The sequence below is a fragment of the Tamandua tetradactyla genome, chromosome 18 (genome assembly GCF_023851605.1).
Source record: "Tamandua tetradactyla isolate mTamTet1 chromosome 18, mTamTet1.pri, whole genome shotgun sequence".
Taxonomy (NCBI): Eukaryota; Metazoa; Chordata; class Mammalia; order Pilosa; family Myrmecophagidae; genus Tamandua; species Tamandua tetradactyla.
Window position 1 is genome coordinate 51,385,467 of NC_135344.1, and position 12,956 is coordinate 51,398,422.

Genomic DNA, 12,956 nt, shown 5'->3' on the forward strand with positions numbered 1-12,956 from the left:
TGAAATCTCTCAGCCACTGACACTTTATTTTGTCTAATTTCTCTCTTCCCCTTTTTTGGTCGAGAAGGTTTTCTCAATCCCTTGATGCTGAGTTCCAGCTCATTCTAGGATTTCTGTTCCACGTTGGCAGGGCAGTTTATACCCCTGCAAGTCATGCCCCACATAGAGAGGGCAGGGCTGTGAGTTTGCTTACCATGTCAGCTTAGAAAAAAAGAGACCACATCTGAGCAACAAAAGAGGTTTTCCGGGGGTGACGCTTTGTCATAATTTTAAGTAGGCTTAGACTATCTTTTACAGGGAAAAGTTTCATAGGGGCAAACCCCAAGATGAAGGGCTCAGCCTATTGATTTGGTTGTCCTCACTGCTTGTGAGAATATCAGGAATTCTCTAAATGAAGAAATTGAATATTTCCCCCTTTCTCTCCATTCCCTCAAGGGGACTTTGCAAATACTTCTTTATTCACTGTTTAAGTCACTCTGGGATTTATTGGGCATCACACTGGACAAACCTATAAATCTCAAACCCTATTTAAAGTTCCTTATGGTGTTTAATTAAACCAACCATACAGGTTAAATTAGGAAATGCACTAGTCAAAATATAAATTTTGCACCAAATAAGCATTTCTCCCTTTAGTCCTAAACAGAAATTAACGTTTCAAAATATGAATGACCATTTATTTTCACCACCCTGTAATACTGACATTTCTTTGTTCTTCCTCATGCAAACACGTTTTTTAAGTTGTACGTTTAGTCATCATCATGGTACACTCTAGACATTCCTCAGTTATACCATCTCAGTCTTTATCGTCTGTTTTTCTTTCTTGTTTCATACATTCCCCCAGCCCTTCTACCTCTGTGATTCTCACATTCAGCTTCATTCAGTGTACTTACATTATTGTGCTACAATCAGGTAGTATTGTGCTTTCCATTTCTGAATTTTTACAGTCAGTCCTGTTGCACAACCTGTACCCCTTCAGCACCAATTAGCCATATCTACCTTGTTTCTATCTCCTGATGACCTCTGCTCTTAACTGAAATTCTCCAAGTTCACTCATTAATGTTAGTTCATACCAGTGAGATTATACAGTATTTGTCCTTTGGTTTCTGGCTAATCTCACTCAGCATAATGTCTTCAAGATCCATCCATGCTGTTACATGGTTCATGACTTTTTTCTGCCTTTCAGCTGCATAATATTCCATTGTATGTATATACCACAGCTTGTTGAGACACTTGTCTGTTGATGGACATTTGGGCTCATCTCTTGGCAATTGTAAATAATGCTGCTGTAAACATTGGTGTGCAAATGTCTGTTTGTTTCATTGCCCTCATGTCCTCTGAATAGATACCTAGCAATGGGATTGCTGGATCATGTGGCAATTCTGTACTTAGCTTCCTGAGAAACCATCAAACTGCTTTCCATAGTGGTGGTACCATTTTACATCCCCACCAACAGTGGATAAGTGTACCTCTTTCTCTACATCCTCTCCAGCACTTACTGTTTTTTGTTTTTTGTTTTTTGATAATGGCCATTCGGGTGATTGTGAGATGATATCTCACAACCTTTTGCTCATTTTTTAAGTGGGTTGTTTGTCTTTTTGTTGTTGAGCTGAAGAATCTCTTCGTATGTTCTGGATACTGAACTCTTATCTGACATGTGGTTTCCAAATATTGTCTCCCATTATGTAGGCTGCCTTTTTAATTTCTTGACAGAGTTCTTTGATGCACAAAAGTGTTTAATTTTGAGGAGTTCCCATTTATCTATTTCTTTCTTCAGTGCTCATGCTTTGATTGCAAGATCTAGGAAACGACCTCGTATTACAGGTTTTGTAGATATTTCCCTACATTTTCTTCTAAAAGTTTTATGGTCTTAGCTATAATGTTTATGACTTTGATCCATTTTTGTATGAGGTGTGAGATATGGATCCTCTTTCATTCCTTTGCATATGGATATCCAGTTCTCCAAACACCACTTATTGAAGAGAGTACTCTGTCCCAGGTGTGTTGGCTTGACTTCCTTTTCAAAGATCAGTTGTCCATTGATGAGAGGGTCTATATCTGAACACTCTGTTCAATTCCAGTGGTCAGTATTCTTTCTTTATGCCAGCACCATGCTGTTTTGACCGCTGTAGTTTCGTAATATGCCTTGAAGTCAGGTAGTGTGAGACCTCCAATTTCATTTTTCTTTCTCAGGATATTTTTAGCTATTCGGAGCATATCTTTGATTTTCCTAGTATGACTTGTTATTTTTTTTTAATTTTAACATTTGTTTCCCCTATTATTTATTTATTTTTAATCTATATGTTTTACTCATCTGTCCGTAAGGTAGATGAAAGAAGCATCAGACACAAAATTTTCAAAATCACACAGTCACGTTGTGAAAGCTATATCATTATACAGTCATCTTCAAGAAACATGGCTACTGAAACACAGCTCTACATTTTCAGGCAATTCCTGCTTCAGCCTCTCCAATACACCTTAACTAAAAAGGTGATATCTATTTAATGCATAAGAATAGCCTCCAGGATAACCTCTCCACTCTGTTTGGAATCTCTCAGCCATTGACACTTTATTTTGTCTCATTTCTCTCTTCACCCTTTTGGTCTAGAAGGTTTTCTCAATCCCTTGGTGCTGAGTCCCAGCTCATTGTAGGATTTCTGTTCCATGTCGCCAGGAAGGAGTTATGGGAGTCATGTCCCATGTAGAGAGGGGAGGGCAGTATAACTCGTTAGTTTTGCTGGTGTCTCGGCATTTGGTTTCCTTAATTAGTTTATTCTGGAGACGGTTTTCACTCATTTACCTAGGATTTCCTTGCTGGATGGCTTTTTTCTCTATCTCTTTTTGACATTCAATTCAGCTTATTCTAGAGTGCTAGCATAGGTTTTGTTTAATGGATCAGAATTTTTCACTTCTTGTTTTTCTGTTTCTTGCCTTGCCTATATGGAGCCTTTTTTTTCTTTTAGGAGGGTCTACTTAGATATTATAGATCCTAGTCAGATTTTCCCAGATCAGATTGGCATCCTCTCAGGCGGAAACATCACCTGAATCAATTTTCCCCGAGGGTAAGGTGTCATTAGGTTGTTGGACTTCCTATGAATCCTCTGAACTCTGCTTTTCCTATCCTGCCCAGTATGTGGTGCTTATCTGCCTGCAGTTTCCCACCATCATAAAGTGATGTGGTGCCTTTAACTTCAGCAGACTCTTCCTGCTGGGGGTGTGGTTGAGACAGTGGAGAGGTTGTAGGCTGGCTTTAATTGCTTCAATTCTCTAGTCTCTGGGGTCTGAATTCCTTGGTAGAGGGATTCCACCTGAGCTGGACCCCACCCCTCTACTGGGGAAGGCACAGCCTCCAGGGAATTAGTTCCTTTCACCTGAGCAGCCACTTTGTCTCTCAGACAAGCTTAATTCCGTCCTTGCCTGGGTTAGTTGTAGCCTGAGAAGCTGTGCATTTCCATCTAATGAGCTGTTAAGTATTAGAAACAAAGCAGGAAAAAAAATCCTTTACAGAGCAGGAGGCCTCCCCTCCCATTTCTCAAATTTAATTATCAAGAATTTATGTTGGTATGTGGCTCTTGGTATCTCAAGGCTCTATGTGCCTGTCCTTATTTTATTTTATTTTTTTAGGGTCCAGCCCTTTTCAATTATTTTTTGCTTACCTCTCTCTCTCTCTCCATCCCCCTCCCCCCCCATCAGCCCTGCCCCCTTTCTGCCAGGGCAAAAACTCCTAGTAACTTCAGCTCTTATTCATGGTTTATCTGAGTTGGGGTGTATTTTCAGTAGTCAAAATTTGTTAATTTTGCAGTTGCAGCTTGGTGGAGTTAAGCCCCTGCTGCTAGTAAAATCTCTTTCCTTTTCCCTCCGGGAACCAGTGTGCCATGCCTGTGGGGCTGGAGCCAGAACTTGGGGGACTTACAGATCTGATTGGGATTGCAGCTGGTCCAGCTTTTTCAAACTGGTTTATACTGTGTGTCTGGTCACTGATGTGGCCCCAGCAGTTGTTCTGTACTGTTTCTGCCTATTTACTAACTGCTCTGGAGGACAAACTAAATTCCGCACCTCACTAAGCCACCATCTTGGAATTCAAAACCTATCTGTTGTTTTTTTGCCGTCCAGCATCCATTTCCGCTTTTTTTTGGTACTAGCACTCCAATTTTCTTTAGATGAATTAGTCCCACTGCCCTCTCAGTTTGTGGGAATGCAAATGGCATTGGCTCTTCCACTGGCTTCTACATTGGACATTGACTCAGAACTCTCCAGTGAAATATATTATCCGAGAAATGGACACATGACTCATCTAGTGTCAATTAGAAGTACATCCAAGATTTTTGTGAACTGTTCAGAAGAAGAATGCTCTTTTTCTTTGTTCTAGTTCCTGCTGTCAGAACATAAGCTGTCTTCACAGAGACAGCTTTCCTGTGAATGTGTCTAACTCTAAGGAAGGCAGAACTACAACATGAAAGAGACTAGGTTCTGAAGATATCACTTGGGTAGGGTTGACCCAGCTATATCTGGACTTTCTGTTTTGTGGCTAAATGAAAAACTTTTTCCTTTTAGTTTGAGTTGAATTTTCTGTAATTAAAGTTGTCTTGACTGCTACACTGCCAGATTATTTCTAGAACTATAGCAGTTCACACTTTAATCAAAATGTAGAATACTTATTTTCTTATACCATTGCCAGAACTGGAACATAAATCTTAACAGTTTTTGTCAGTTTTAAGGGCATTAAATACTATCTCATTGTTTTAATTAGTGTTTCCCTGATTACTAGTGAGGTTGAACTTCTTTTCACATATTCTTGGCCTAATCATAGCCTTTGTGTGTGTGTGTGTGTGTATTTTTTTAATTTTTTAAAATGTCATTATTGAGAAATATCCACACACATACAGTCCAACCATATTATATAGTCATTGGCTCACAATATTATCTCATAGTTGCGTATTCTTTACCATGATCATTTTTAGAATATTTGCATTACTCCAGAAAAATAAATTAAAAAGAAAAAAAATAACTCATATATCTCATACCCCTTATCTCTCTCTCTCATTGACCCATATATTTCAGTCTACCCAATTTTTATCCTTTATCTCTCCCTATTTTTTATTTATTTATTTATTTTTATTTATCTACCCATACCTTGGATAAAAGAAGCATCAGACACAAGGTTTTCACAATCGCACAGTCACATTGTAAAAGCTGTATAGTTATACAGTTGTCTTCAAGAATCAAAGCTATTGGAACACAGTTCATCAGTTTCAGATATTTCCCTCTAGCCATTCCAATACACCATAAGCTAGAAAGGGATATCTATATAATGCATAAGAATAACTTCCTGGATAACCTCCCAATTCTGTTTGAAATCTCTCAGCCACTGAGACTTTGTCTCATTTCTCTCTTCCCCCTTTTTGTCAAGGAGGCTTTCTCATTCCCATGATGCCAGGTCCCAGCTCATCCCCAGGAGTGAAGTTCTATGTTGCAAGGGAGATCTACACCCCTGGGAGTCATGTCCCACATAATGGAGAGGGTAGTGAGTTCATCTGCCAAGTTGACTTAGAGGGGCCACATCTGAGCAGCAGAAGAGGCTCCCAGAGGGTAACTCTTAGGCATAATTATCAGTAGGCTTAGCCTCTCTTTTGCAGGAAGAAGCTTCATAGGGGCAAGACCCAAGATTGAGGGCTCAGCCTATTGAATTGTTTGTCCCTACTGCTTGTGAGACTGTCAAGAATTGAAGCTTAATATTTCCTTCTTTCTTCCCAGGACCCCAAGGGGGCTTTGCAAGTACTTTTTTATTCTCTACCCAAATTACTCTAGGATATGTCAGGGCATCACACTAACATGTATAAAACAACATGATCTCACACCCTACTCAAGATTCCATATAATTATAGTGTTCAATTAAATTGACCACGTAAGTTAAATTAGATAATGTGCTACCAAAAACATAAAGTTTGCAGCAAGTAAACATCTCTTTGATCTCTAACAGAGGTTGAAGTTTTAAAATATGGGCCATGTCATCCTTTACCCTGTATTCTTATTTACCTTAGTCCTATCTAGATCAGCTTCATTCATATTCCTAGACGAAGTCTGATCACTTTTTCAGCTTTTTTAAAAGTTGTAGAATGGGGTAATGCTGACTTTCATAGCTTCAGAGCTCTAACTCTGAGTCTCAGGTGTTACATAAATACCCAAAGTTTCTGGTAACAGCCAGGATATATACAAATAGTATCTCAGAATTAAAAAAAAAAACAGTAACAATTCCTAAATATATGTGACTGCTGTAAGAGCTTACAGTCTACAACCCTTTACACTTGGCCCCAACCTCATAACCCCTGCTTTCAACTTCAATTTTCTGAGTTTGTATATTATCGTAACCCATATAAATGAAGCATGATAATATTTGTTTTTTTGTTTCTGACATTTTATTCAATATACTGTCCTTAAGGTTCATTCACCTAGTTGCATACCTCACAACTTGATTCCTTCTTGTAGCCATTCAGTAATACGTTGTATATCAACGTCTTTCAAAATGAAGTTTTAAGGCAATTTTAGGTTGTCAATGTTAAAACATGTGCTATACAACTGAATGTCTACAACCTAAGTTCTAAATAATTTAAACAGAACACAACCTCAACAACTTTTTCAAATTATTATTATGGACCCCTTTTTGCATATGAGAAATTGAGTCTTCAAAGTTATTTATCCAGGATCACAGAGCTAATACATGAAGTTACTGGAATTCAGGTTTTACTTCAGAACATAAGAAATAGAGAATAAGTGATCCTGGATCTTAATTTCTTTATCTGAAATTATATTGCAAATTATATCAACTTTTGGTTTAAATAATAGCAGAAAAAGTTCTCTTCATGCTTTATATTTATCTATCCTGATTTTAACTCATTTTGTTTTTATACATTATGCTCTTTTTTTTAAAAAGGCATTATTTTTATTGCCTTAATATATATGTATTTTTTCTTTTCTCAGGAGCCACCAGAAATGGAACTATTAAAATTTGTAAGGCCAGAAAACACTACCGTTTCCTCAAGACCATCAGTAGAGCAACTTTCTAGTCTCATTAAAATGAGTCTTCACTATCCAGAATCATTTAATCATCCATTTCATCAAAAAAGGTTTGAGGTTCATTTTTGTTAACATTTTTTCTACAATACATATATTTATGTGTTTGTGTACACACATATTATATATTTTGAAATGGCTTTAAGCTAAATATTGAAGAAGAAAGTTGGAGTAATATTGAGTCTATTGAAATTATTCTTAATTTACCTTAATTATGATTATTTGTATGTTACAGCTGTCGTTAAATATGGTTGTTGCCTCAGCTGCCCCTGATTAGCTAAAAGTTTTCTTTTGAGGAATGACTTTCTCATTAAGCAAAAATCAGAAAAAAATATTGTTTTGTTTAGACACAGAAATTAAGTCTAAAACATTACTATAATATGAACTCATTTAACAGTTAAAATTAGTGTCATTTACTTAATAAATACAATTTGTTGAAGTGGTAAAGAAACTCGATGGAGAATGATATAGTTGTGATTTTGGTGAATAGCTTAAATGTATAAACTTATGAAGAGAAAAAATAACGTTCTATAGAAAATATCCTAAATTAGATGAGACATTGAAAAGTTGAAAGTTTGAAGAAATAAGAAAGGTTGGAGAGAAGCCTGTTTTAGACCCATAATTATCACCAACAGACTGTAAGTGATGATTAAAAGTATGAGTTACTTTACTGGTATAAGTTTATCAGTATGGAGACAAAAAAAATGAATAAAAACGTTGTAGTTTACAACCAAAGAGTGGAGCTGTTTAACATGAGAGGTATCAGGAAGTGACCTTGGGAAATCCATCAATGATATATTATGACCCCAAGGTGTAGAAGATATTCTTAAGAGGGCTATAGAGGAAGTTGTTAAAGTAAACTTGTAGTAACAAAGGGGAAGAAATGGTGAAAACAGAGGCGTGCTTAATAAAATGGGGGGCTCCAGAAAGTGAGACTAGAAATGTAGGGAAGGAATGGAAAAGTAGGAGGTTTGATCTTAGCAGGTAGTACAGAGCAACAGAGAAATGAAGATATAAGAATGAGTAAGTGACCAGAGATAACAAAGGCATGAATCATACTGGTTTAGCTGTTACAAGCTTTCAAAAGTTTCAAAAGTCATATTAGGTGTGTATTGGGCTTTTGATTATGTGCTAGGCATTATTCACAGCACTTAGCATGTCTTATCCTACCTAATCACCACAAGCCCAAAACGTAGGTACTGTTATTACTCCCAGTCTATAGTTGAAAAAACTAAGGCCCAGAGTACCTTGCCTTGTAAATTTGTAGAGCTGATATTTGAACCCTAGTATTCTGACCCTAGAGATCAAACCTTAAATAATGTCAAATAATTGAGGGTGGGGATGAGGAAATAGTTGTCAGTAATTTGGTCTCTAGGTACTGTGTGGGTACATCAGATTAGCATTTTAGAAAACTTTTGTGTAAATCAGTGGTTTTCAAAATGTGATCCCTAACCAACAGGATCAGCATCATCTGGGAACACATTAGAAATGTAAATTCTTTGGCCCTTACACCAGACCTACGGAATCACAAACACTGGGAGTGGGGCTTACCAGTCTCTTTTTGGCAAGCCTTCTTAGGTGATTCTGGTGAAAAGCTCAAGTTGGAGAAACACTAATGAAAGAATGAATTGCAGAGGGGCGCTGATTAACAGGCTATTGCAGTGTACCGAGAGACATGATGACTTGAACTTGTAAGGAAAATGAGAATAGAATGAAGTAACCAGATTCCAGAGATGTATGTGAGAGAGAATTGATAGCAATTTGTGAAGAATTTAGAAAATTGGAAATGGGGGCTAGGGAAGCAAGAGAGGAGTCATGATGCCTAAGGTTTCACAAAGGTAGAGGTGATACTTTTCACTAAGATAGCAAATGAAGAAGAGAAAGAATAAAGAATAATGAGTATAACTTTGGATTAGTGGACTTCTAGATGTTCACATTTCTTTTTTTACCAGAAGCATGGAGAATTGTTTTTTTCTGCTACTCATTTGAGATGAGGATCAAATGTGAAATAATAGTAAAAAAAGAACATAATATAATAGCAAAAATAATATAAAAATAAATAATATAAAATATTATACATAATAAATAAAAATAATATTAAATATAATAGCAAAACAAGTTCCATTTGACTACAGAATTATGCAATTGGAATTTAACATGATGGGTTGCTTGAGACAGAAATCTACTTAATAGTCTTTGCCCCCCTTGCCATTTGAGAAATTTGTTGGGGAGATTGGGGAATAGCGCAATCACAACTTAAGGGTGTGCTTTTGAAATCATCTTAGTTTTTGTTTAGGGAAGTCTGTTATTTGCAGTATGGTTTAGACGGTATTTCTTATAAAAGAGGATATAAAATTTCTGAAAGCATAAAATGCATTATCTGAGTAGAATTTAAAACACTTATTTTGTGTGAGCTCATAACGTTGTTTTTCCTTCTTTGCTCTCCATATATTTCAAGTTTACAAAGTAGAGCATAAAGAATAGTATATAACCTGGCTTCATTTATGCATACTTAATATTCATTATTTAATATGTTCCAGATTTGAAATCCATACCGTTCTTTTCACATCCTCTGCTATCACTCTTTCTTTTCTCTAATGCTTTAGTAATTAATTATGTAGTGATATCAGAAACTACGTTATATGAGCAAATGTGCCCATTTGAAAGGGCTTTCCTCAGAATTCGTATAGAAATCAGTATCATATTCTCCAAATGTTATGGCTCCATACAAAGTTGGTAGAAAGGCAAATACCAGTCTAGAGGAGATTCAGAATTAGGTATTTTTCAGTAAACATAAAGAGAACAGGATTAGTTATTGGCATTTCATGATTTATTTTTTCTTCGTTAGTCCTTCATTGTTGAGATTTACTTTTGTTCCTTATTTGGAGAAAAAACTACCTAGAAACAGTTTAGTTACTTTTTAAGATTAATTATATCAAATGAAAGTAAAATAGTTATGTGGATATATATATATAATGCCTGATATTTAGTATTCAGGCATTGTTTTAATAGGTTTTTGCTTTTTATTTATACAAATAATTTGTCTTGAGTAATTTTCAAACTCGATTCTTTCCTTACATGAATATAATTGCTTTTAAGGAGTTTATCTTTTATCATTTAGATACGCATGCTATTATCAAGAAAATTCTAAGAAAAAAAACCACAGCCAACCTTTTTTGTTTATTTTTCTTCATAGCCTTTGCTTAGTACCAGTCACCCTTTTACTTTCCAATTGTTCTAAAGCTGATGTGGATGTAATAGTTGATCTTCGTCATAAAACAACAAGGTAAAGACTTGTGCAAAGTTGTTTTGTAGTTTAAGGTTTAAAATTGAGAGCAATTTAATATCTTTGAAATTATGCAAGTAATTACCTGACACAGAAAACGTTTACCCAGGCATGTTCTGATATTTGTTTGGCATTGCATAAATCCGTAGAGGATTGTTTTAGCTTACAGTAGTGACAAAATGAAAAGCAGTTTTCAAAAAACAGCAAATGATTTTTGTGAGAAACAAAAATTTTTTAAAACATTTTTTGGTGATTAAAAACTTTAAAATTGAAAACCTGCAAATTCATAATCGAAGCTTATGAAAGTATTCTTCCTCCCCTGATCATAATAAAATACTTTACAAAAAATTCAGATCTCCATTTCCATATCTGATCATCCTAGAGCTGGATGCTTTTTGGAATTCAGATTTTTTTGGATTTTTAGAAAAGTAATGTGAAGCATATGTACTGAATATTATTGTATAACAATTCAACAGGATCTAAGTTAGCCTTGAAATCAAATACATCATGTGTTTGCTTCTGTGTACCATAAATTAATTACCTCACTTATTGGTGGACACTGGGTTTTCCATTTTTTGATATTGTAAATAGCATTAGATATGTGTTCATTTACATGCATTTATTTTTATGTATGTATAACTGAGTAGACAAAAACTCAGGTTTGAAGTGAAATGAGAGTCTATCATTTCCTAGCAATTGTTGTGAGTATTAAATGACATAACCCATTCTTAGCATGGCCCATAAAAATAGGAATTGTTAATCACTGTTAGCTGTTATAGTAACATTAATATTAACAGCTTGTGTGTCACTATTGCTATTATTAACAAACAGTTGGCTTTGTAAAATAATTTCTAGACTAAATGAAAGAGATATGTTAACGGGACTTTGGGAAAATATTTATAAAGGGAAAGAAAAAAACCTCCAACTTACTATTTTCCCCCTCCCTTAGTCCAGAAGCATTGGAAATCCATGGATCATTCACATGGCTTGGACAAACACAATATAAACTGCAGCTTAAAAGCCAGGAGATTCACAGTTTGCAGCTGAAAGCATGTTTTGTTCATACAGGTGTATATAACCTTGGAACTCCTAGGGTATTTGCCAAGTTATCGGACCAAGTTACAGTGTTTGAAACAAGTCAGCAGAACTCCATGCCTGCCCTAATCATCATTAATAATGTGTGACATCTTGCAGATTTGTACTGAGAACCACAAGAATCAGGGTTTTTATTTTTTATTTTTTTGCTGAACAGATTTTAAAGCAGTATTTGAAATACCTGACTTGTAATGGAGGCTGGTGTCAGATCACTGCAGAGTATTTTGGCTTGTCAATTTATGGATAATGCAAAGCACGTTGGACTGAAAATACTTGTGTTCTTCTTTTGTATTTCTTTAAACCTTGCTCATAATAGAACATCAACATATCCACACACCTTATTAGGCCTCATCTTTAAAAAACAGTCTAAATCTACCATTAAAACTATTGATGGTATATGACTATTATGAGATGATAATGAGGAAGGAGAGGCCTTGTTGGCAATATGCCTGTTAAGCCATTAGTCTATAAATTCCAGCTTTACTGTGAAGTCCTATAGAGTGTTAAATACAAATTTTCCTGTCTTGCTTCACACAATTCTCTAAAATCAGTTTTGAACTTTGGGTTATAGAATCTTCATATTTCAGTATCTGATGATCCCCGTGGCTTCTATATAACTTTATAAAAAGAAAAATTAAGTTTTTTTCTGATGCCTGGACTATTATTTTGAAAGGAGTTTGACTTTTTTTTCTCATTCATCTCAATATAAAGTACATTATTTCACAACATGAGATTTTTGTCATTTAAATGATCACATTCTTTATTATGTAACTTTAACAGTTGAGTTGATCTGTTTAAAATATAAATCTACTCAAGTTAATAAAAATAAGCTTTTCAAAAATGTATTATATTTATAACACATGTACTGTAAATAGAATAAAGACATATTCGCTGTGTAGATTTATTGGATGTCTTTTTTTTAAACTTGATTTTCTGTGACCTTAACTATATTATTTGTTTAGAAGGGATGTCAGCCATATTATTATAGTAGGTACCAGATCAAGTTCCTGTGAAGGCTTTATTGTCATTTTTTCCAAAAAGAAAGTACAGTCCTTGTTTTTACAGTCCTTGATGTCCGTGTTGTAGATGAGTAAATTAATTTTGTATTTAAATGTGCCATGTCTAACTGATGGTTATAAATTTTGATGATCCATTTATATCCTAGTAGAAAGGAACCTGTTGTAAATAATACATTGCAGACTCTTTAATTCTTTTAATGGCAGACTAAGTAATTTACCCTTGCTGAAGAAAACTTAAAAACTCTGAACAAGTATAAGAAAATATCTTCCTAAAGGCAAAGAATTATCAATATACTCAGTTACTAGTGAACCAGTCACTAAATAGGAGAAGCTCTAGAGAGGTGAGGCCAGCAGTTAGGATTCCTGTGCCCTATAGATGTTTAATAAGAAGTTTAAGAAGAAGCACCTGAGAAGCAGATTCTTAGATTTGACAGACTGTTGAGACAAGAAATATAGGTCAGGAAAAAATAATCAAAATCAAGGCAGGG

General features: G+C 35.3%; 1 protein-coding gene across 11 annotated transcripts in view; it reads left to right on the forward strand.

Annotated features, from left to right (window-relative positions):
- Window positions 1-12,371, forward strand: part of TRAPPC8 (trafficking protein particle complex subunit 8) — a 148,979-nt gene extending 136,608 nt beyond the window's left edge. For 6 of the 11 annotated variants that reach the window (XM_077135700.1, XM_077135703.1, XM_077135704.1 and 3 more), the window contains 3 exons: window positions 6,976-7,121; window positions 10,265-10,354; window positions 11,304-12,370. In XM_077135700.1, the coding sequence (XP_076991815.1) occupies window positions 6,976-7,121; window positions 10,265-10,354; window positions 11,304-11,538 (471 nt within the window). In that variant the 3' untranslated portion in view covers window positions 11,539-12,370. Of the gene's footprint in view, window positions 1-6,975; window positions 7,122-10,264; window positions 10,355-11,303 lie in introns of all 11 variants that reach the window. The other 5 variants (XM_077135708.1, XM_077135699.1, XM_077135709.1 and 2 more) reach the window with 1 other exon arrangement.
- The last annotated feature ends 585 nt before the right edge of the window (window positions 12,372-12,956 follow it).